This window comes from Corticium candelabrum, chromosome 1 (assembly GCF_963422355.1).
Source record: "Corticium candelabrum chromosome 1, ooCorCand1.1, whole genome shotgun sequence".
Classification (NCBI taxonomy): domain Eukaryota; kingdom Metazoa; phylum Porifera; class Homoscleromorpha; order Homosclerophorida; family Plakinidae; genus Corticium; species Corticium candelabrum.
In genome coordinates, this window is record NC_085085.1 from 458,566 (window position 1) to 483,565 (window position 25,000).

A 25,000-nucleotide genomic window follows, 5' to 3' on the forward strand; every position below is an offset into this window, starting at 1 on the left:
ATGGAACGACGTGGTACAGAGAATTTACCTAGTAGAACTTACTGTCTGTCATGAGTCCAACTTCGATGCAGCTGACGAAAGAAAAACTGCAAGATATTACGACCTAGTGCAGTCTCTGTCAGAAAAGAGATATCTCGTAAAGCAATTTAACCTTCTCGTTGGATCGAGAGGTTTTATTCATAATGCCAATTTGAATTCTTTGTGCACGGAACTACGTATACCAGCTAGGACAAAGGAGAACATGTGTCTTCAGATTATCAAGACTGTCATGGAAGAGTCATTTAAAATCTGGATCAAGAGGAACAGTTCATAGCCTTGTTACTGTGTTTAATTAATGGTTAACTTAGTCTTCTCTTTTACTTTAGTCTTGCTGTGCTAGCCAACTTCGTTGTAGCTAGTCTAGAGCTCTTAGCTGCTGTCCCATATGTCGCCACGGGATTGTTAACCGTGTTGGACAGGGGTTGCTAGCTGCTCCCCATTTGTTTATTTATTTCAATAAATGGGTTTGACCGTGTATTGTGAGATGCATCCCTCCAATACAATAGTCTAGTGTATTGTGAGAAGCATCCCTCCAATACAATAGTCTAGTGTATTGTGAGATGCATCCCTCCAATACAACAGCCTAGTGTATTGTGAGATGCATCCCTCCAATACAATAGTCTAGTGTATTGTGAGATGCATCCCTCCAATACAATAGTCTAGTGTATTGTGAGATGCATCCCTCCAATACAATAGTCTAGTGTATTGTGAGAAGCATCCCTCCAATACAATAGTCTAGTGTATTGTGAGATGCATCCCTCCAATACAATAGTCTAGTGTATTGTGAGATGCATCCCTCCAATACAATAGTCTAGTGTATTGTGAAATGCATCCCTTCAATACAATAGTCCTTCGCTACAAACTACGTTTATACCAACAAGGTAGTTACCCTAGACTTGCTTGGTTACTCTGTCTTGTTCCTCTGGCTCCCAGCTGGGTAAAGAGTGACATCGACAGCAAAGTAACTTCTTACTTGAAGAAATGGACAAACCTTCATAGGTCAGCCTGCACTTCTAGGTTGTATTTAGATCAAAGTCGAGGTGGTTTGGGAATGCCTTGCCTTTCTGTTTGTTCAAAGATACTTCAAGCTTCCAAGTCTTCCTCTTGATTACATCCAAAGACAACTGTGTGAGATTCTTGGCTACGGCAAAAGCTAATCAAACATTGAAAGCAGATCGATTTTCACCATTTAAAGAAAGCCTCAAATCACTAATCAAGTCACCTGGATGTTCAACGTCTACATTATATAAACAAACAAAGCAACGAATCAAAGATGAACACCAACATCACCTTGAGTCCAAACTGAAAAGTTTACAAGTTCAAGGAACCACCAGCAGACTTGATGATAAATACTGTCATTCTTGGTCAAAAGTTGTCTGTCAACTATCCTCTTATAAATTATCTTTTATTCTAAATGCTGTGTCAGAGACTCTACCCACCAATGCTAATCTTACATTTTGGAAGAGAATGTCTTGTGATCAATGCCCTAATTGTGGAAAAAGGCAGACCTTACTACACGTCTTAAACAACTGTCCAGTTCTTTTGAATAAAGGTCTATATACTCATCGTCATGACTCTATACTGAGAATATTGTACAATATGGCAAGGTTGAAATTGCCCAAAGAAAATAGTATCTATGCTGACCTTGAATGTAGTGATGTGCCCTTTCCTTCACACATTATTAATTCAAGGTTAAGACCTGACATTATTATTTGGAATGAAAGAACCAACAGAGTCTATATAATAGAACTGATGGTGTGCTATGAAACAAACTTTCAGTCAGCAAACCAACGCAGGTGTGATAGATACACTGAACTGGTTGAAGAGATAAGATCAAGTTACAATTGCCAGCAAATAGACATCTCTATTGGTTCAAGGGGTATCATTGATCATCATGGACTGGACCATTTTCTTCAAATCCTTAAAGCAACAACCAAGGAATGTAAATGTTTAATATCTTAAATCATCACTTGTTCTATTGAAGAGTCACACAGGATATGGATAATGAGAAATATGAAGTAACTGTATTATATCTTATTGCTGTTTACCTATTTAGTTTGAAGTTTTGTGTACTTAGTCTTTTGCACATGCATTATGAGGGGCAGTGCAAGAGATTATAGAGCCCCAGACTAGCTTGTATATTTTTGGTACCGCACTATTGTTACGTGCGTTGGCCTGGTACTAGCTAGTTGCTCCCTGTTTATTTTAATAAATGGGTCTAAACCGTGTATTGTAAGATGCATCCCTCCAATACAATAGTCTAGTGTATTGTGAAATGCATCCCTCCAATACAATAGTCTAGTGTATTGTGAGATGCATCCCTCCAATACAATAGTCTAGTGTATTGTGAGATGCATCCCTTCAATACAATAGTCTAATGTATTGTGAGATGCATCCCTTAAATACATAGCCTAGTGTATTGTGAGATGCATCCCTCTAATACAATAGTCTAGTGTATTGTGGAGATGCATCCCTTTAATACAATAGTCTAATGTATTGTTAGATGCATTCCTCTAATACAATAGTCTAGTATTGAGAGATGCATCCCTCCAATATAATAGTCTAGTGTATTGTGAGTTTGCATTGTAGTTTGCATTTTAGTTCGTGTCGTAGTTTGCTTGTAATTTGCCTTGTGCTTTTGATGACAGTTCTGAAAAATATATATATTGTGAGATGCATCTCTCCAATACAATAGTCTAGTGTATAGTGAGATGCATCCCTCCAATACAATAGTCTAGTGTATTATGAGATGCATCCCTCCAATACAGTAGTCTAGTGTATTGTGAGATGCATCCCTCCAATACAATAGTCTAGTGTATTATGAGATGCATCCCTCCAATGCAATAGTCTAGTGTATTGTGAGATGCATCCCTTCAATACAATAATTCAATTAATGTATTTAAAAACACATCTCTTCCAATATACATTTTGTTCAAGGGCGGCAGAAGCCTCGTTGGATTGGGAATAGGCAAGGAAATTGTACCCAACTGACCGCCATTGTAGTGTTAACTGAATACAGTTGGTTTGTCATTTAGTTCATCACTGAAGTAGTAAACACATTGACACGACTGATCATGACAATATAGATCAAATGAATACCCCAAGTACTGTCTATGTAATTGTGTACGTACTGTACACATGCGAACAGAACCGATGCAATTATTCGATGTTCCTGATTTGTATTAACGTCCAGTATTGCAGGGACAATGTCCAATATTGGAGGTGCAGTCACCCCTCCTGGCCTCACTTCTAACCCCCTGCAGTTATGATTATTCACAAGTGTTAGCGTGTCCTGTTTTTAGGTTCATTTTATGTATTTCACAAACACAATGATGTACATCCAAGTTCTTGTGTTGAAATCTACTACCAAGTGAGTGCGATTTCTTAAGGAATATGCACGTGCAACATGACGTTGAATCTATTTGTCATCTGTGTAGGCAGATGTGCAGTCGACTCGTACAAACATGATGCTGGAGTTGTTCTGTCATATTATCAAAGAGCCGTGCTTTAATACACTTCGTACACAAGAGCAATTAGGTATGCAGTTTGGTTGTTGTACGTAATATGATGGTCTTCAATAATGTAATTGATATCAATTGAGAATGAACAAATGTAAAATATTGTGGTTTTTGCACACACAGACACAGACACAGACACACACACACACAGACACACACACACACACACACACACACACACAGACACACACACACACACACACGCACACACACACACACACACACACACACACACACACACAATGCAGTCACCACAATTGATTTTATGATTATGTTAAATACTTGTATTATTAATATCAATTTTATTGTAATATAAACCATATATTTAATTTTATATATAATATTAACTTTAATTTGAAAGTAACCAGACAGCAGATTATGTGAGCAATAGAATGAGCATCCTCTCTGTTGTATTTATCGAATGCAGGATATCTTGTTCACTCCGGTTATCGGCGAGCGAATGGCAGTCAGGTACACAACGATGTAGCAAACGTATGCGTAGACATGCTGCTATTAGCATCATGTGGTCGTAGGGCTTGCGATTGCTCATACAGTCAGAGCACAATCCACTTTACATCGAGTCTAGAATCGAAGCATTTTTGAAGAGTGTTGAGGCAATATGTGCATGTTGGTTGGTTGTTTTGATTCATTTGATGATGTCGTGTGTAGGTGTGTCTTGAGACAATGTCGGACGAAGAGTTTCAAAGACATGTGCAGGCGTTGGCTGTGGAGAGGCTTGATAAAGCAAAGCAGTTGACTGATGAGTGTAACAGGCATTGGAAGGAGATCGTTACTCAGCAGTATAATTTTGATCGTGGTATGGTGCACGCGCGCGTGCACACACACACACACACACACACACACACACACACACACACACACACACACACCTTCAACATTCAACCTTCAACTGCCCATCCACATGGATGATGGCGAAACGTAAAAAGCGTAGGAAAAAGAAGTCACTATCTGGTAAATACGTTACAAATCTAAATACATTGATGGCATTTATGTCTTTTCTTGTCACTCTCTCGTGTGAATAAACAACTGCATCTGTCGCACTTGATTCCGGCCTTTGCTCGTTCCCGGGATCTGGGCGATTTTGTTCTCTGTTGCAATTGTGTCTTTTTTCCCTGTTTGTGACTTAAACAGTCGCTTGCAGGTAGTGCACAGCAGAGGCTGTTGGTCTTGACATCTGCTGGGATCGGCTCTGTCACGAGCCTTCTGACTACTTTGGGCATTTTCTAGTTCTACTCTTGAAGTGACGATTGAGTTAATTTTGCTAGCACAGACGTTCTTCCACTTCTGCCTGTCCTGCATAAGCTGGGACCAGGTGCTTGTTAGGCCAACCATTTTGAGGTCTTTTACAATCCTGTCTTTCCACCTTAGTCTGACCCCATGCGCTGGACGAGTTGATGGTAGCCACGCATGAAGCAGCTGCTTGGGCAGACGATGATCTTCCATACGTTCTAGATGATCAAGCCATCTAAGCCGCTGAGCCATCAAAGAGTCTTCTGCAGTTTCAAGATTGCCAAGCTTGTGCCTGATGTCATTTGATGTGATTTGTTTCAATTGTTGTTTGAACTTGTCTATACCCAGCATGAAACGTTGACATTGATTTGTAAACGTGACAAACCTTGTGATATCTCTTCTAGTCACGGCCCAAGAAGATGACCCATACAGCAGAACTGGTAAGACAGTTGACTGGAACAGCACATTTTTTGTTTCAGATGTTACATGGGGAGACTGAAAGACAGCTTCTTTTAGTGCTCCAAAGCACTTTCCTGCTTGTGCAATTCTTTCTGTTATGTCCAGGTCTAAGCTCAAATCATCTGATACGATAGAACCGAGATATTTGAACTGTTTTACGTGTTGCACACTGCGACTGGGAATCCCTATATCAATATCCCCAGCATCTTCAACACACAGTTTGGGACCATATGTCATCAACTTTGTCTTTCCATAACTCACCGTCAACCCATAGCTTGCAGCAATTGAGGCAAAGTTTTGGATTACTGCCTCTGCACTCTCTCGTGTCTCTGTTAGTAACGCTGAGTCATCAGCAAACTGCAATTCCATTACCATCCCGTCAGGAGCGTTCTTTTTTTGATATCCTCCAACCAAAGACTTGGTCATGTCATACTTGAATCTAATGCCTGTATCGTTCACTTTCTCTCTCCACTCTCTCATGACACAGTTGATGTATATATTGAATAAAATTGGTGCCAAAACACATCCCTGCCTTAGACCATTTCGTACTTGAATTTCCTCTCCAAGGTTACCCTCATACTTGATTACCGCTGACATCTGGTCATGAAAGGATCGAACAACTGTAATCAGTGACGATGGAATACCTTCTTTCTTCAGAACTAAATAGAGAGCCTCTCTAGGTACAGAGTCATACGCTTTTTTGATGTTCACAAAAATACTGCAAAACCTTTGGTGTTGAGCTCTCTTGTTTTCTCCATTGCCTGTCGTAAGCAGAAGATCATGTCTTCACAGCCTCTTCCATTGCAAAAACCACATTGTGACTCTAAAAGACGAGTTTCTGCAAAGTCAGCTAGGCGACATTTGAGAATTCCAGCGACAGTCTTCCCAACAACATCTAAAAGACTTATTCCTCTCCAATTGTCACGGTATTGGAGAGACCCCTTTTTAGGAATGGGAACTATGATTGCATCTGCCCATTTCTTCACCACACGTCCTTCTTTCCACACATCATGCACCAAGTCAAGAAGAGCTTGCTTGAAATTAGGACCACAACATTTTACCATTTCTGGTAAATACCATTAGTACCAGCCGCTTTGTTTGGTTTTAACATCTCAATGGCTGACATTAGCTCTTCCAGGTCGGGAAGGCGAGTCAGGTCAATGACCTCCTCTTGTTGTTTCAGGTTCTCTATATGAGGCAGATCAAAGGTAGTCTCAACGTTCAACACACCAGTGATGTGTTCAGTCCACCTCACTAGTCTGTCCTCAACAGTTTCACACATGGCACCATCTTTTTGCCTAATTTTTGTGATCTGTAGTGGCTGAAGACCTGACTTACCATGTTGCATATGTTTCACACATTTCCACATATCTTTTGGCTTGTGTGATGTATGACTACCTAGAAATATGTACCAGGCATTTCTGGCACGTTGTACCTCTCTTTGAACCAACTTTCGATTCGAGACGAACCTATCTCTTTCAGCTTGTTCTCTAGTTGACAACCACCTCTGCAAAGCCTCATTTCGATTGTTGATCAAAGGTTGAAGGGTACTGCTAGCGCTAACAAACCAATCAGGTGTATTCTTTTTGTTTGTGCCTAAGACGTTGCACACACACACACACACACACACACACACACACACACACACACACACACACACACACACACACACACACACACACACACACACACACACACACACACACACACACACACAACACACACACACACACACACACACACACACACACACACACCTTTACCTTTACCTTGATAGCCATTCATTTCTATATAGAAGGATGATGGTGTCCAAAAAGGACAAATACCAGGAAAAATTAACTGTGGCAATCAACAGATAGATGGATAGTTGCCACCTTCCAAAATTAAGAGTGACGTGTTAGACTTCCTTGTCTATGAAAAGATCTTCCACATGAGCATCTAACGATTGTATCTTGCTGGTTATGAGGAACAGTATATTGCCAAGATTGTATCCTCTCTCTATCTGTAACCAGAGCCCTCCACTTATTCCGGTCTTGGGCTAAGGAATACCAATCTGTGTAGTCATGTCTAAAGCTTTAAGGTCAGTTGCCACAATGTCCCTCCATCTTTTTGACGCCATGGCAAAGTCGTTTTGAGGATGACTCCCAAAAACGATTTGTTTTCGAGCGAGATAGGGGTCAACATGAGCAACATGACCCACGTGCACACACACACACACACACATGCATACACACACGCACACACACACACACACACACACACACACACACACACACACACACACACACACACATGCACACACAGTCACACACACACACACACACACACACACACACACACACACACACACGCACGCATACACACACTGAGGAAATATGCTCATAAGGAGGCTGTTTAAATGACAATGTTTACTGAACCCAGTAAATTACACACGACTTACTTAATTAACGTCGAGGTATGATATCTTTATCTGGCACATACAGTACCTTCTCAAAATAGACATTCTAGTAAATGCACTAAATGTGATGTTGATATGGCAAGTTGATATGATTTTAATATCGTGTGTTCTTGGAAATACTCTTTTGCTTTTTCATGATCTGGATCTTAACACATAGTAATACACATACATAGACAGACTTCCATGTAAACTGTTCTGAGTGTCTTGTGTTATTGAAATGAGACTGATGAGATTCTCATCTAAGTGATAGGACACACCTGTGAGGAAGGGAGTGTCAAGTAATGAGATACAACGTCTTCTTGTCATTGTGTCTTCTCTTTCATGTCATGCTTATTAAAATCAGGACACTAACATACATACATACATACATACATACATGCATACATGCATACATTGATACATACATTTTCTTTTGTACTATAGGAGTCTGTGCGACTCCAATAAAAACGTACAAAATGTACAACAAATCACTCTACTCACAATACATTATGAAATCTAATTACTGGTGTTACAGACTCAACCAATGGCACCCAAAACTTATAAAATGATTCCGTTGCTTGCGTCTAAACCAACAGTGTCTGATGAAATCTCTGAGTACCCATTTAAAACTGTTATGATTGCCGTTGACGGTAGTTTCTGGCGTTTCTGTCAGTATGTAACAATGAGGATTGAGAACAACAATTTCAGTTTGCCTTCTGTTAGGAGGAGATCTATGATATGGCTTTGCTGGTTAAAGTGAGGTGGTGTGGAAGCATTTAACGAACGTAGCAGCCTAACAGCATTTGCAACACTTCTTTCTCTCCATATTGGGCTGTTCCCAAAACAATGATAGATTGTATCTTCTGCTTGTGATTTACAGGCTGGACATGATGCTGTGGATGAGAGACCCCATGGGTGTAGTCGATAATATGCATACATACCTACCTACATACATACGTACATACACACACACGTACACGTACACACACACACACGTACACACACACACACACACACACACACACACACACACACACACACACACACACACACACACACACACACACAACTATTGCTACATATATGTTGATGCATGGTACAGTGACAGGGTATCCAGTACATTTACCAATGTCATGAGTTTTTTCTCTGAGAATAATTAGCAGAGGCGGAAGCCGAGGAAGTTACTTATGAAATGCTTAGTCCAATTATGGAGCTGCTAATTATATCATATTTAGCTATAGATTGGGTGGATAATGCACACCAAAGTGTGGTCTAGGATTATTGACGTCCAATTATTTCTCATACCCATAGGCTATGGATGTCAGCTATGGGACATTAGAAAGTGTCAGTCATTAAACTGATTAATACCACATATTGCAAAGGCCTCAGACGAGGATTGAGAATGGCACAAAGTGAATCAATTAACGCCAGAATGAATGCACAGTGAAAGTACGAAGACAACAGATTCTCTTCATGAAGAGATCCATAGACTCTGTTAACAGTTTAGTAAAATGTCTGGACTGGCCAGGGGTGTAGCGCGACCTCTAGAAATGGAGGGGGTATACTACACAATGCTACAGCCACGCCCAATTTTTACGGACACGCCCACTTTGATTGGCTTCTAATTGACTGATATGGTAGAATCAGTGGTAGATCCAGACTAGAAGAAAGGGTGGTGTATATACTATATACAGCTTTGGCCCTCACATTACAGTCCACAATTTTTATGACCACGTCTACAAATGATGGGGCTATAGCCCGGTCTAGCCCATGCCACGCTACCCCCTGGGCTGGCTGTTTTTTACTGCGAGAAAAACGCACATGGATAAGACCAGTGACTGACATAAGCGTTTTCCTTGGCAGTATACTACCTTATAAAAATATTTAAAGTATAACTGTTTTGTTGCTATGGGTCGTAGTGTGTTTTGTGTTGATATTAATTAACATAGATATTGTCTGCCTACTATATGCATTATATCTATTTGTTTTATGTTTTGCTCTGAGATTGCTGAGCTGTTGCATGTTGGCATAAGATTTCCTTGTGGTTTGTTGTTGTTGAGTGGTAGGTGTGTGTGTAGCTTGAGATGTGTGAGTGTTTATGGCATGTTGTATGGTTTGATGGCATGATGACTTTCATGTGGTGGAAGGAGCTTTATAGTAATCTAATGAGTCGCTTTAGATTGAGCAGTTGATATACAATCGCAAATACACATGTAGACATGCAACAGGTGTGTGTGTGTGTGTGTGTGTGTGTGTGTGTGTGTGTGTGTGTGTGTGTGTGTGTGTGCGCGCGCGTGCCAGTGTGTGTGTGTGTGTGTGTGTGTGTGCGTGCGTGCGTGCATGCATGTGTGCACATGTGCGTGTGTGTGTGTGTGTGTGCATGTGTGTTTTCTAATAATTTATATATATAATTTTTCTAGACAATATTGAGGTCTCGTTTCTCAATACTATTACTCTGAATGACATCAGACACTTCTACAAGGTTCTCCATTTTGTGTGTGACCATTTGCATGCTCGTATCATACTATGTGTCGTTTTTCAACAGGAAATGCTGAACATTCAAGCACCACAAAGACGGAAATTGTCTGTACATGTGCATGGAACAAGAAGTAAGTGCTAAGTAACTTAAACGTGTGTGTGTGTGTGTGTGGTGTGTGTGTGTGTGTGTGTGTGTGTGTGTGTGTGTGTGTGTGTGTGTGTGTACGTGCATGCATGTGTGTGTATGTGTGTGCGCATACATTTACGCATGTGTGTAAATCATTTCCAACTTGCTTCTCTAGGCAGAGAGAATGAAGAAGTCGACGGCATCTCTAAACAAAGTCAGAACGAAGCCACAGCGGCATCTCCTTCACTACAAGTAACAACCACATTCCAACGTTCATTTTAAATAAATTAATTATTGATATCTTTACACAGCCAAGTGTCATCGAAGATGTTTACCAGTTTAAAGCAAGCCTGCCACTACGTCCTCGTCTAATGCCATACTCCCAGATCGCCAAGCTTTGATCATTGACCAAATAAGGTATCGACTATATAAGGAATTTGGTTGTTATCACGTGACCATTAGGCATTTTAAAATGGATATTTAGATAGTGTGAAATAATTGTTTGGCGTCTTTGATACGAGTACAAATCAGTAGTAATTGAAATCTGCAACATTTAGTTTACGTCAGTCGTATGGAAAGTATCAAGTGGATAGTTTGTTGTCCAGCAATCATTTGAGGGACCCACACTAATCAAATTAAGTATTCACAATGTAGTTTCTCTTTTCTATAAAACCAGATATGTGTCACGTGACTCGATTTCTATGTGGCTCAGCTTGTCGACTAGTGTACGTGTCGATGGATTTAGAATGCGCAATGATGATAGACGCTACGTCATCATTCGTTTATTATAAGGGGTTTATGGAGGGTTGCACAATTACGTTGCAATTGTGTGCGCACACGTTGAAGCCATGCAGAAAGGGCGTGGTAATCGTTTCTGCATATGATATGCAGTCCGCGGTAATCAATTATCGACCCACCCGTAACGTAATTGCATTAGATGGAGGAGCTAGCAGCAACAGTAGTGTGTGGAGTCTGTTGATTCGTGCGTCGGATGTTTGGAGAAAGCGATATCGTAATGCTAGACAACATTGGCTGCGCAGAACGGTCGAAATCGGTCCGCGCAGCGTCATTTAATTTACAGCCATTCTTATCTATGACGTCATAATGTTGATATCAACCTGCTTACCGGATTGATGTAGACTCTGTGAACATAGCACTCGTTCATTCTGACCGTGCGGCCAGTTTGGAGTGGTCCTAGCCGTCGCGACTAATTTTGGAGTAACACTCCTACTCTGCTTTCAGTCATGATGTGCTCACTGGTGCCTCAACCATCATCCATTTCCGTTATGAATGGATACTGCAAGCCGCTCAAGACGATACTCAAGTCCCCGAGCTTGGATGCGTTTCAGAAGATGCTCGTCAATGCGGAAGGAGCCTATTCGAGTTCGGAGGATGAGGATGAGACACCCCCACAATTGCTGAGAGCGAAGAGTGTCGGATGTCCCGCCTCTCCAAAGAAGAGCGTTCGATTTGCAGACACTCACGGTCTCGCACTCGCTCAGGTGTACGACATAAGAGAGCCGGATAGAGAGGCGAGATGCACAAGCCCGTATTGGAGTGCAAAGCGCGGCCACTTGGTCAAGTCGCTGTGTTTGACTTGCTCGCAGCCGGCGTCGACTGACGGTTTCCTTGACAGAGTGAGACACAAGTGTGTGTGCTTGGAGAACGTTGCTGTGCGTGGTATGAGCGTTAAGGGCACGGTGATGGTCGCAAACTTGGCGTACGAGAAGAGAGTGTCCGTGCGGTGGACGGTCGACAATTGGGGCAGTCATCAAGACAGTGAAGCCTCGTATGTACAGAGAGGCTCCTCTAATGGCGAGTGCGACCGGTTTGCATTCGAAATTACGGTGCCGGAGAGCGTGGAAGCCGGTCAAAAGATACAATTCGCTGTGTGCTACAGACCGGCCGGCAAGGAGGAATACTGGGACAATAATGATGGAAAGAATTACTCCCTTGAATGTTACACTGAATGGAAGAAAGAGAGACGGAATCAGTTCCGTGATCGAGGAGTACGAAGAAGCAGTTCCACCCTCTGATTATGTTAACTTTTTAGTAAATTTTGCGTTGATTTGGATTCATAGGAAACTTGGTGAAATCATGCTGTGAAGCTTTTTAACCTAAGCTTTGCTAATGACGTGTAGACTAGAGCGTCTTACTGGACATCTGTAGTACGTATTGTATTTTTGTAGACTACTTTGCAATAGGCTACTATTTTAGACAGTTAGAGCTACATTGTAGCTTCTTTGAGGTGTATACTAGAGTATATAGTAGCTAAAAGTGCTGTTGTACAATGGATACAATGGAGGAAATCACCACTCTGCGCTCACTTTGTTAGTACACTCTGCAGTCAGCGTGTCCTATTGTTGCCGTAGTTACAATCAGACTTGCTACATTGTGGCTGCTATGTGCGTAGCAATCACTTTACTATACCGGCATTGTCCGCGTGTTCGGTATGTTGCAACGCACGTGGTGCAGCACGTGAACGGGGGTGCATCATCCAGACAGATAAAACGTGGACACAAAGTTGTGCAACCGGAAACTATTATTACCTGTTCCATGAAAAGTGGAATTCTGCCCCGGACGTGTTGCCACACCTTTGACACACCGGCATGCAGATTGCTGGGCAATTGTAGACATCAGGCAGTTGATACATGTAGGATCCGAATTAGTATCTAGCTAGTGGTGTGAATGTGTCACGCTTTGCAAGCCTGGAATGCAGATGGGCGAAAAATTTGACTAGACATTTATTATGTATTGGATTATTATGGATGTGGTTGGAAGGCACAGCAAGGTGGTGTCCCTCAGGAATGAATGACAAAAGATTTGGTTTATTTATAAATTTAATTAATTAATTAAGACATGCACCATGTGGTGATACCTGTTAGCGAGCGCACGTTGTGAGGGTTGTGTGTGTGTGTGTGTGTGTGTGTGTGTGTGCGCGCGCATGATATACCAGATTTTGAATATTGCTAGTTAATTGCCTATGTAAGCAGCATCACTACATCTACACAGCTGAAGTTGTACTTCATTCAAAAGACATACTATTTAATTGTCTACACAACAGAGGAATCATTCTACCCTAGGGTGTGCGCATTCCACCTCACAAATTGCTCTCTGTTTTGTGGCTTCACAGGTAGTTATAGTGGCAGCGTGCGTTAGCGGTCAGTCATTCACGGACCGGTATTGAGTAGTCCTGTTTTGATTTTATTATTGCTAACAGAGTTGTGTTATACGTGTATGTTACACTAGTGGCTATCTCTACAAACATAACACTCTCTGGTGGGCATTGCATGGGCAACATACGGGCACGTTGGCAATGCAAACCTCCAAATAGGTCTCAACGATAAACAAGCAGCAGTGCCGTCTATTACTGATGTACATAGTTATGGCAGAAGAGCAAAATTCATAACCTTTAGAGCGCAGCGTCACACTACTTTTAGACCTGGGGCATGCATAGTATGACGCATCGGTAGGGTCTGGCCACGCGAGACTACCAAACCAGTTCAATGTTGCACACTGTAGTTCTATTGGTGCTCTTGGTGTATTTCGTCACTGACAACACTTACTCTAACAGCTACGTTAAAAACGTAATAAATTACAGTGTGAGTTCCATACTACTGGTAGGGTAGTACACATAGAGCAAGATAAGACTACAAAATCTCAGTCTCTTTAGAAGAAATAACGAGCACACTCCATTCTCGGCCAATGAAACCGCAATACAAACCATGCTCAGATGAACAGCAACGAAAATAGAACAGGTAAAATCAAATGGATGAGGCCTACAAAAGCTCCCATACACAAAATAATTGAAAATATCGCCCATGTGTGGATTTACAGATAGTCCTACGGAAATATGCTGCTATGATAGAAAATAAGTGACATGGACTTGAACATGACATGACTAGAGCTACTCTTTTGTATTAGTAGCGGAAAAGATGAGCACGTGGACGATCATTTCCCTCTTTCACTAATGGCTTATGGTTCTGTCGACCAGGCATGGAGTGAATGACTGCCCAGCATTGCTTGCAGTAGTACTGCAGACACGTGACGTTGCCGCAGAAGAATGGAGCGAACTTGCCACCACAACGCATCCCGTTACATTCATCGCACATTTGATCGTCAAGAACGTAAGGCTTTATCTCAACCTAAAAATAAAATAAGTTCAACAGTTGAATGTATTGTGAGATGCATCCCTCCAATACAATAGTCTTGTGATATGCATCACTCCAATACAATAGTCTAGTGTATTGTGAGATGCATCCCTCCAATACAATGACACATCAAAGAGTACAACAAACTCAAATACCTAACACAAATCACTAACACTAACCCGCTTGTCAATATCTCCAAGTTGTAACTGCACGAATCGTGAGCTAATAGCGGTAATGTAGCTTTGCTGGCTGGAGAAGGCAACACGACCAGCGCCTGTAACATCACATCACATCATCTTCTCTACCCATCAACCCAACCAACAAGCGCCTCACCCTTCGGATACTTCAGCTCAGGATCCACATCAATGCCGGCATAACAAACATTGCCAAACTTCTCGTTCATGATCTTGGCCAACTCGGAGCTTCGGAGTGGGCGTGGCACTCCGCCAACAAACACTGTCTTTCTTGGGTCAAGAGGATGAGACCGATCCATCACATAGTCGCTATCCGCGAGACACCACGGACGGATCTGGACCTAAAACAACCTGATGTCAATGCCTAGAATATCACACATGATATCCAGTGTTTCTATAGTTAGAAACCTTATGTGTAGGTTAGAGAATAAGGCAAGTCTACTATTGTGACCTTCTAGATCCATAATCTCATGCCACAAAAAATAGTCATCATATCATAAAGAATTCTACACAAAGTTTATGTTTGATTGTGGTCAATCTACATGCGACTTGTTTGCATATGCAGGTAGTACCTACTAGTTCCTCTCTGTGGACATAATTCTCCATTCATTTAGCTCCTGTCATACCCACACCACTAACACCATGTAACTTCCTACCTGACCCTAACTACACTTAGCTGCATGCAGTCAATGCATTCTTGGTAGGTCACTCATAAGCAAACTTTTCATAAGGTCAACCACTAGTTCTTGCCCCCACATAATATGATGTGCTATGATGTTATGATATATTACCACATAATGACGTGTGATATATTACCACATAATGACGTGTGTGTTTGGGATGTATGATAGACTACAACTTCCTTCCTATCCTATGGTCTCTCTGGTTCTCCTGTTCATTGTCCCACCCATTTCTGGGCAAGGTTAGAGAAGAAAAACAACAGTAAAACCATGGGTTTAACCACAGCTATAATAATCTTGCATTACAACAAGCCATACAAGTCAGTAAGAAATTCTTGAGGCATACAAGATGTTTGGGTAGGCAGAGAATCAATATTTCAAGAGAGAGGAACATCTTTAGATAAGGAAGAATGATTGTCTACTGTGTGAGTGTACTAGTAAATGAGAGGAAAAGGTTTGAACCTGTTTTTCTTTCTGAGTAGGGCTGCTGACATAATAGAATAGTTTGTCATCCTCTTGAACACACGAGGCAATAAGCCTCTGAACTGAATACTCCTCTCTGAAGAGAAGAAATGCATAACCTACAACACAACAACTCCATGAGAGATTGAAATCAACCAATTGTTCATCATACCTTTAGGTGGGAAATATGACTTTGTCTGAGCCTTGTGAGGCCAGTCTACAGTGAGGGCTCCAAAACGACAGAAAGCCCCATGAATTTCAACTACAAAGAGAAACACGTTTAGCCTCACAACATACAACAGTTGACCCCCACAATATAGAGCCCTACTAATCCTGATATGTCGAGGTCTATATACATGGACATGTTGCAATAGAAACCTATAACATTGTCATATTGCTGGCTTCCAATCATGTCCTCTAAAGCTGTAAATTTCTACTGCCGATCCCAACAAACATAGCCGAGTCTTCATCCATAAGGGTTCTTATAATTGAAGTCTTATTATACACATAACTAAGTTGACAAGCTTTACAAAAGTCAACAAGTCCACATCTGGTCATTTGCTGATGTCCAATGAACTAACAACCATATATCTTATAATCCAACTGCACTCGTTGACTGTAATACAGCCCTTCACCACAACATGTCAGTCAACGACAGAGATGCATCATCACACATTATAGAGAAGCATTAGAGGGAAGCTCATGTCTCACTTATTTACATCCACACAACCCTAACAAACCATGCGACCGTTGAATACCAAAAAGCAAACAGTTTGTATGATAACAGAGTTGCATGTCTACTACCCTCCCCAACCCATCCCTTTCATTACGAGTCTCTATTTGACTGACCTTCATCAATGTCAGGTGGCAAGCCCCCTACGAAGACTTTTCGACTGAAACATTCAGTCATAGGCAGCTGTCGTGAACGAGCAGCACGAGGTGGACTGCTCGGAGACGGAAGAAACTGGTCGTCGACAGAAGAAACCGACGACGGGAAGGACTCTTCATCAGTTCGAGCATCAGACAAATAACGCCCTAGGAGACAAACACAATCCATCAGAAACGAATAGCTGCGTGCAGGTGCAAGCTAACACATATCGGCACGTATTGTGCGCCACAGACGCCTGGCATTCCAAACGACATGCGTTAGAACATGAAAAGCATTACCACGAGGTGCCTCATAACCTGGAACATGAGTGAAGGCGTTGAGAAGCTGATGTTCCAGCGTACTAAACTTCTTACAGTCGCCGTCCTAAAACGAAACACACAAAACATCAAGGGCAGCCCTAGACCAAACATTTTTCGAGAAAAACTTCCACGTGCACAACGGAAGTAAGCGGACGTACCGCGCTGAAACTCGCCGATGTCCCTTTACCGTACAGTTGCGCCGCTCGTGAGGCACGCTGTGATGCAGAGAAAGGCAGAAAGACGTCGTTCGTCACGTCGGGAACCGCTCCTAACCCCAGGAAGTCGCTGGTCGGATCGCCGCCGTACACACCGTCGAACGGATCGATCGGACTGGCAACTCGTCGCGACGATTTTGGATAGAAATTGAACATGGCGCTCGACGAGTCGACGGGCAGCGAGTTGATGCGTGCACGACGCTGCAGCGCAGCCGTCGCATATTGAGACGTCGCCATTGCGGTCGCTCTCGAGCGTTTCGTTGCGTTGACCCATGCCTCGTGCGCCTCGACCCACGGCATCGTCTGATTCATGAGACTCTGTGCGGTCGCCAGAGGTCGAGACGAGAAGGACGAACCTCCAGAACTCGACTCGGTGCTCCACGGCGTGCGATAAGACGCCACACTTCTCGCCACGCCAACAAATCCGTTTGATATATCAAGCTGTCGAGTGTTGTAGCCCGTGAATGGATTTCCCGCCGATACCAAATCCGCTCCGTTCTGGACGTGACACTCTTTGCTCTCCTCGCCATTGCGTGTCCAAGGATTCTCCGACTTCTCGACGACCGCCGAGCCGCTGCTGCCTCGGTCGTCATTCAACTTTAGCTGAGAGAAATCGTCACCGAGCTCGGAGCTCGACGAGGAGGACGGCGCGTTGGCAAACACATCCAACGCATCGCCATTCATCACTGTCTCTGGATTGCCCGTCGCCATGCCGCGTCTCGTTCCTGTAAGAGGATGTGAAACGAGTCAAACAAAGGCGGGATATTAGCAGGTCGGGATGGATGATTTCATTCATGCTTCACCTTAGCAACCACGTCAGCTGGAGATGGGGAGCAGCCTGCACGGAGCGCTCGGCTGACTGAGTGCTCGACTGAACGCGCGAGAGTTCGCGGCAAAATTTCTGCCAGGCGACCGAGTGGCGAGTGAGGAACGTGTGACGATATGGTAATTATTTTTAGATATCTCGATTGCTCGATGGTGATTGGTCGAAAAGTATACGTCGACAACTCCATAGTGATAATCGCTAACAGGCAGGACATCAAGGCAAACCTCTGAAGAACTTGTGATTGGTTATTCATTCAACACGACGGGCAAACGCCCGCTTCTCTACCAATCTCCTTTCATCGCAACATTAGCGCCTCGCTCTGAGAGCTCGTGCTGCTCGTTGAAGCGACAAAGCCACAGACAAGGCAGTAGGAGGTTCCAATCATACCGTCCCACGAAAACAACTAGCTACGTACGCGCGTTATCGCTGTTGCTCGACTGTCACGCGATTGCTCCACTCGTTCTCACTGTACTTACTCTTCTTTGAATGTGACGACTCTACAGTGATTACTGTGAAAGCTGTGTCAGTTGAGAGAAAAAGTGAAAACTGTTACAACACGAAATAATTAATTAATAGAGGATTGAAAATACAACTTTTTATCTAGTCTTCCGTGTTTATATGAATTGCTGTATTACACACTACTTTGCGAAATTCAATCTGATGCAACAGTTTAATTTGCAATTCATTTATTATCCGTGCAATGCAAGCTGGTTGGAGTAGGGCTATAGTATTATCGACTTGAAAGGACTCACTGTGTGTGTGTGTGTGTGTGTGTGTGTGTGTGTGTGTGTGTGTGTGTGTGTGTGTGTGTGTGTGTGTACGTGTGTGTGTGTGTGTGTGTATGTCTGTGTGTGTGTGTGTGTGTGTGTGTGTGTGTGTGTGTACGTGTGTGTGTGTGTGTGTATGTGTGTGTGTACTTGTGTGTGTGTGTGTATGTGTGTGTGTGTGTGTGTGTGTGTGTGTGTGTGTGTGTGTGTGTATGTGTGTGTGTGTGTGTGTGTGTGTGTACGTGTGTGTGTGTGTATGTGTGTGTGTACGTGTGTGTGTGTGTGTGTGTGTGTGTGTGTGTGTGTGTGTATGTGTGTGTGTACGTGTGTGTGTGTGTGTGTGTGTGTGTGTGTGTATGTGTGTGTGTACGTGTGTGTGTGTGTGTGTGTGTGTGTGTGTGTGTGTGTGTGTGTGTACGTGTGTGTGTGTATGTGTGTGTACGCGTGTGTGTGTGTGTGTGTGTGTGTGTGTGTGCGTGTGCGCGCGCGCGCGTGGGTGTGCGTGCGTGTGTTTGTACTGTACTCTGATCATGCGTGAGAACGTGTTATCGTACACGTGCGCACGTGTCGCGGAGGTGTGGGTAATGGGCAGATGTAATCTAAGTCATGCATGCCTATGATCGGAAGTCAATCATATTGCTACTGTGTACGTGTGAACTGTTGAGTCAGTATGACAGCACAACAACAATTTCGTATTTCCGAGAACACGCAAGATTGTCAGCGTCATGATCACGACTAAACCGCTGTCATTGTTTATTCAATAACCTACAGCGCACACACAACGTCCACACTGCTATAGCTACACACGTAACGAGATGTGTATCACCTAGTAGTCAGAAAAAGCATCGTTTTACGACAATTAAATTATGATGACGCATAGCATGTAGATACCATCATGTGTGAGACCATTCTATGTTTTAGTTGCTTACTGTCTCTCAGTCTAGACGGGATAGTGCAGCATAGACGGATCGACAGGTACATGTAATGCAAGTTGGTTGCATTACATGTTGTTGTACTGTACACGTGTGTACACGGTGTCATCGTTAATATTAACTCGTACGCGTGTGTCTGATTTACTTCCGGACGTGTAGCTTGTTACAACCTAAAAACCCGTACACTAGAACTAGCTAGCTAGACAGGTATAGAATGCAAAAATTAGCGTTCTATCGCACTTGTATTTTTTGTACATACAATCTGGCTATACCCACATACGGGCCACTGTAACGTGCGCTATCGACAAACAAACACCTGATGAATTCGTGTTATCGCTGTTTGAGAGATTACCGTACTGTGTCTAAAAAAATTTATACGGTAAATGTTTGCGATGGTTTCTAAATAAATTATAGACTAACCTACATCCCGGATATGTTAGTAGGCCTGTTACTCAAAGCCCGTATGTTTTGTAAATCCCGTATAAAAAAAACAACCCGTATGTTTAACTCTATTGGTGATGGGCAGCAAGCCGCGGCGTCATTCTGTATCCACCGCGAGCACTCCCCACCACACTCACTCGAAAGAACGAATTCACCAAGGGTAAGACACAAACTCGGACCGTCACCCCCTCCAGAAGCCAATCGCGCGCTCGCCGTGTGACACAACGAGCTAACCGCCCTCCACTCTTTTTTTTCAGGCGTTCCTGCTGGGTTTGTTTTGAGACCGATGAGGATGACGCAATGGCCGAATGGGTTCATCCGTGTCGTTGTCGCGGCACAACGATGTGGGTTCATCAGGAATGCTTACAGCGGTGGGTTGATGAGAAGCAGAATGGCAGCGCGGCCACCGCAGTTTCTTGTCCGCAGTGTCGCGCGCGCTATCAGATCGTCTCACCGCCACTCAACTCGTTTCTTCAGGTGAGAAATCGGTATTGGTGACTGGAGCGGTTGCATGGTGCTGTCGCCTCCTCGTGTACCCAGACCGCTTGTTTGATGGTAAATTTCTAGATCTTGATTTTGTATTGATTAATTAATTGAGAAATAATTATTAATTGGTTAATTAATTAATCAATACAAAATCAATGCTTTAAGGCCAGACCGACAAAATTTGTTGACGCTCAGATATTTGGACATGAAAACCCGGATCGACTGACCGAAATAGAAAGTACACTGATCATGTGATATGTGAGCACGTGCAAATCTTGCATCACCTCAAAACATAAGATAAACATGAACACTGATGTCGAAACAGTTGCTGGACCACGTGGCCTGTAACACTCGCAGAGTCATTGATGTGTACTTGGATATATGTACCTTCTTACTCCCAGATATTTACTTTGGATTTGAGTGCTTCGGGTAAATGCTGGAGCATTTTTAGTGTGGACTCTGGAGTTAAACTTGAATCAACTCGAGCATCAGCGATGTTCATGACACAATGTGTGAATGTCTACAATATAACGCCTGCCTGAGTTAGCCTCGTGTAGTCAGACCATCTCTACCTACATCCTTCTGGCGAGAAATTTTGCCGTCTTTATCCTCCATGATTCATGGGGAGCGCAGAACAAGAATTGTATTAAAGGCCTATCCCCAGACTATTTCTCACCGGAAGGATGTAGACGGAGATGGTCTGGCTACGCCTGAGTGTCCTGCCAGTGTTCTTGCTAGCGTCGTCACAAGCATCGTCGGTGTCATATTGTAAACCAGTCTTTAGGCTATTTGTGGGATGTAAGATGTAGTGAGTGGACAAACTTGTTGGTAAGGTGGACATTAATGTTTGACTATTGTGGACTTGCAGTTAGATTTGTTCATACACCAAGTGGAGAGACTGTACGATCATCGTTTGTATGTAATACGTGCACACTTGTGATGGTGTGTATGTGTGAGACGTACGTGTAGCAACAGGAGAAGCTCAGTTTATATAAACATCAACTATAGTAACAGGTAGACATCAACACAATAGTCAAAATAAATTAATTAATAAAAATTGACATAAATTAATTTAATTAAAAATTATGTCTAACAATAATTTTGTCATATAGATAGCAACAAATTAATTTTAATGATTTAATTAATAAAATACATTTTTGCAATCAAATCGATAATAAGCGAACTAAATTAATAAATTTGATATTAATAAATTTTATTATTTTTTCCATGTCGATTAGAGACAAGAATAAATTAACTTCAATGAAATAATATCATATTTTGCAATCAGGTTGAAAATAGTCAATTAAATTAATAAAATTTGATGTATATTAATATTAATTAAATATTAATTTTAATATAATTTTTGGCATGTAGATTAGTGACATTAATAAAAATTAATTTCAATGAAATAAAATTTGATATAAATAAATTAATTTTAATTAAGAATTTATTATAATTTTTTGGCATGTAGATTAGCAGCGAGAATAAATTAATTTCAATAATAAATTATTTTTACAATCCAATAGTCAAACTAAATTAATAAAATTTGATATAAATAAGTTAATTTTAACTAGAAATTAATTTAACATAATTGTTATCATGTATATTAGCAACGACAATAAATTAATTTTAATAATAAATACTTTTTACGATCCCATTGGCATTGGCAATAGTCAAAACTAAATAAAATTTGATATAATTTAATTAATTTAAATATAAATTAATTAATTTTAATTAAAATTAATTTAACATAATTTTTTATAATGTAGATTAGCAATGACAATAAATTAATTTCAATAATAATAACATAACAAAAATATTTTTGCAATTGCATCAACGATAAGCGAATTAAATTAATAAAATTTGATATAAAGTAATTTTAATCAAAATTAATTTACATAATTTTGGCATGTAGATTAGCGCCGACAATAAATTAGTTTCAATAAAATATTTTTGCAATTGCATTGTCAGTAATCAAACTAAATTAAAAGTTTGATATAAATTAATTTTAATCAAAAATTAATTATAATTTTTTGCCATGTAGATTAGCGACAACAGAAAATTAATTTCAATAATAAAATATTTCAGTAATCACATCACAATAATTCAACAAGTTTGTGTACTGTACACAGATCATCGACGAGACAGACAAGCTAGCAGATGCTCTCTCTCCGCTCGCGACCGCCGGCACCCTCGTTGTCTGCCTCTATTGGTGTGCGACGTCGTACGGCGCTCTAGTAGTATGGCAAGTGTACGGAACACACGACGCCTCAACACTGTTAATGGAAGTTGATCCGATTGTTCTTGGTTTTGTCCTACCTCTCATTCCTAGTTTCCTCATCGGAGCTCGATTCATCAACTGGCAGTTGTATGGACTACAAGCGTGGCGACGTTATTGGCCGATTGTGAAAAATCTAATGGGTTACCAGAGCAACGAGAATGAGAAGCGGAGGAGAGCGCCGCTACGTAAACCGGCGCAAGTCAACAAGCCAGGAGCAGATGCCGTCAGTCTCTCGCGGTTAATTGTTGGTGCGCTGACGTTACCGACGTGTGCAGCTGTCGTTGGATATTCGTTGTATGGAGATGTTGTGACGAGTAACACGACACGAGCCGTTTTGGTCAGATGTGTTGCAATAAGTTGATATTAATTAATCACGTGATACTGTAAAGTTAATCATGTGATACTGAAATTGTATGATTAATTAATATCAATTTGTTGCAACCAATTTATACATTTGGTGTAATAAATTGATATTAATCAATCACACATGCTACTGTAAAGTCAGCATTTTTGCAACAAATTGATATTAGCCAATCACGTGATACTGTAAAGTCAGTATGTTTAATATCAATTTATAAATTTGTTGCTACGAATTGATTATTAACAAATTGATATGTAAGTTAGTATGTTTAATATCAATTTATAAATTTGTTGCAAAAAAAGTTGATATTCACACCTGTAAATATTGTTTACGATTATGCATAGTGTCACGTGATCTTGTTTATAATTTATTATAGAAAGTTTGGTGCATGTCACATTGTGAGCTGCGATATGTTGGCTTCATGCTTGAAGCGCATTACCATATCATTATTGCCATGTATCGTGCGTTGCTACAATGTTGCTAATGTTGTAACAAATGAGCAACATAATGCACAGATAGGCATTGAAGTGAGCAGCTACGAAGACAGAAGACAAGGCAGAAGACTCAACAGATTTCACGTTTGTGTTTGTTGTTGTTTGATCTCAGCCGCATTGGTTAGGGTGTCGGCCGTGGATGTAAGTGCCTGTCAGTCGTGATGCGACGTAATGTATTGCTACAGAATGGACTGATTCGAGTGGATGTTTCTGCAAACATATATGTACATACATATACACACACATGTATGTATATATTAGAATTCCGCATGAACTTACAGTTGCTCTGAAGCTTTGGTTTGGAATTCCGATTCTTTCATCTTTGCAATGTTCCTGTGGGCGTGTAATTGATTGCTTTGGCGACCATCTTGGATGTGGTTACGGTTCTTTACGTTCTAAACGCCACGATGCACTGAGGGACATCATATATCACGAATTACTGGTGGATAACAAAGGTGGTCAGCTCGAGCAACGTTGTGGTCCAGACACTAATAGCCGCCTTGGCGATGTCTTTCATCCAGATTTTGCTGATGGACGACCAGGTTATTTGACGTTTTGATAAGAAACACCATGCAGCTGGCGTACGTCGCTAAATCTGCCATTTCTGCTGCTGATAAAGACCATCGACATGACAGCAAAGTCAATGTGGCAGGAGGCTACTTCTACCCAATAATAGTGGAGTCTTTGGTTTGTGGACGCCTTCCAGTCTTGCCACTTTGAAGGATATCGCTTCCAAGACCACAGCAAAGAGCAGAATAACTTTTAGTAGGGCAGTCAGTAACTTACTGCAATGGCTTTCAGTTTGTTTATTTTAACGCACGTATGATTTGCACTAGTTTGCGATTTGACGCCGAGTTTGATTTTGGGATTTGCCAACTTTGGCAGGGGATGGATATGTATGTATGTATGTATCAATATATCAATATTTTCTTATTGCAGTTGTTCTCTGCAACAAGAAAATATTGATATATATATATATATATATATATATATATATATATATATATATATATATATATATATGTATGTATGTATGTATGTATGTATGTATGTATGAGGTGTCATCACTGACATCAGTGGACAACCATCATGTATGTATGTATGTATGTATGTATGTATGTGTCTAAAAATGTATGTATGTATGAGGTGTCATCACTGATATCAGTGGACAACCATCATGTATGTATGTATGTATGTATGTATGTGGCTCAAT

The 25,000-nt window shown here is 41.4% G+C and overlaps 5 protein-coding genes across 7 annotated transcripts in view; 3 read left to right on the forward strand and 2 right to left on the reverse strand.

Annotated features, from left to right (window-relative positions):
• LOC134194531 (insulin-degrading enzyme-like) overlaps positions 1 to 10,875 on the forward strand; it is a 27,542-nt gene extending 16,667 nt beyond the window's left edge. The window contains exons 23-31 of the mRNA XM_062663478.1: positions 3,342 to 3,409; positions 3,477 to 3,576; positions 3,985 to 4,028; positions 4,091 to 4,171; positions 4,227 to 4,374; positions 10,125 to 10,186; positions 10,250 to 10,313; positions 10,485 to 10,561; positions 10,621 to 10,875. Of these exons, the coding sequence (XP_062519462.1) occupies positions 3,342 to 3,409; positions 3,477 to 3,576; positions 3,985 to 4,028; positions 4,091 to 4,171; positions 4,227 to 4,374; positions 10,125 to 10,186; positions 10,250 to 10,313; positions 10,485 to 10,561; positions 10,621 to 10,710 (734 nt within the window). The 3' untranslated portion in view covers positions 10,711 to 10,875. The remainder of the gene's footprint in view (positions 1 to 3,341; positions 3,410 to 3,476; positions 3,577 to 3,984; positions 4,029 to 4,090; positions 4,172 to 4,226; positions 4,375 to 10,124; positions 10,187 to 10,249; positions 10,314 to 10,484; positions 10,562 to 10,620) is intronic.
• Positions 4,425 to 5,086, reverse strand: LOC134194552 (uncharacterized). Its single transcript, XM_062663499.1, has one exon. It carries the CDS (start codon positions 5,058 to 5,060, stop codon positions 4,581 to 4,583), a length of 480 nt encoding a protein of 159 aa, XP_062519483.1. The 5' UTR covers positions 5,061 to 5,086; the 3' UTR covers positions 4,425 to 4,580.
• A 557-nt stretch (positions 10,876 to 11,432) lies between the features above and the next one.
• On the forward strand, positions 11,433 to 12,609 carry LOC134194542 (protein phosphatase 1 regulatory subunit 3C-like). Its single transcript, XM_062663489.1, has one exon. It carries the CDS (start codon positions 11,554 to 11,556, stop codon positions 12,343 to 12,345), a length of 792 nt encoding a protein of 263 aa, XP_062519473.1. The 5' UTR covers positions 11,433 to 11,553; the 3' UTR covers positions 12,346 to 12,609.
• Positions 12,610 to 13,835: 1,226 nt separating this feature from the next.
• LOC134181079 (cytoplasmic polyadenylation element-binding protein 4-like) lies at positions 13,836 to 18,124 on the reverse strand. 2 transcript variants are annotated; one of them, XM_062648295.1, is made up of 9 exons: positions 18,003 to 18,124; positions 17,143 to 17,924; positions 16,982 to 17,048; positions 16,646 to 16,831; positions 15,969 to 16,058; positions 15,797 to 15,915; positions 14,794 to 14,995; positions 14,640 to 14,734; positions 13,836 to 14,454 (listed from the first exon to the last, which is right to left on the reverse strand). In XM_062648295.1, exons 2-9 carry the CDS (start codon positions 17,908 to 17,910, stop codon positions 14,230 to 14,232), a joined length of 1,752 nt encoding a protein of 583 aa, XP_062504279.1. In that variant the 5' UTR covers positions 17,911 to 17,924; positions 18,003 to 18,124; the 3' UTR covers positions 13,836 to 14,229. The 2 variants fall into 2 exon arrangements, with proteins under 2 accessions (XP_062504279.1, XP_062504270.1); XM_062648286.1 differs by having other exon boundaries at positions 16,964 to 17,048.
• A 2,089-nt stretch (positions 18,125 to 20,213) lies between these two features.
• Positions 20,214 to 25,000, forward strand: part of LOC134188157 (E3 ubiquitin-protein ligase MARCHF5-like) — a 5,416-nt gene continuing 629 nt past the window's right edge. The window contains exons 1-4 of one of the 2 annotated variants that reach the window (XM_062656363.1): positions 20,214 to 20,325; positions 20,423 to 20,642; positions 22,784 to 22,902; positions 22,984 to 23,269. In XM_062656363.1, the coding sequence (XP_062512347.1) occupies positions 20,243 to 20,325; positions 20,423 to 20,642; positions 22,784 to 22,902; positions 22,984 to 23,269 (708 nt within the window). In that variant the 5' untranslated portion in view covers positions 20,214 to 20,242. Of the gene's footprint in view, positions 20,326 to 20,422; positions 20,643 to 22,783; positions 23,270 to 25,000 lie in introns of both variants that reach the window. The other variant, XM_062656358.1, reaches the window with a different exon arrangement.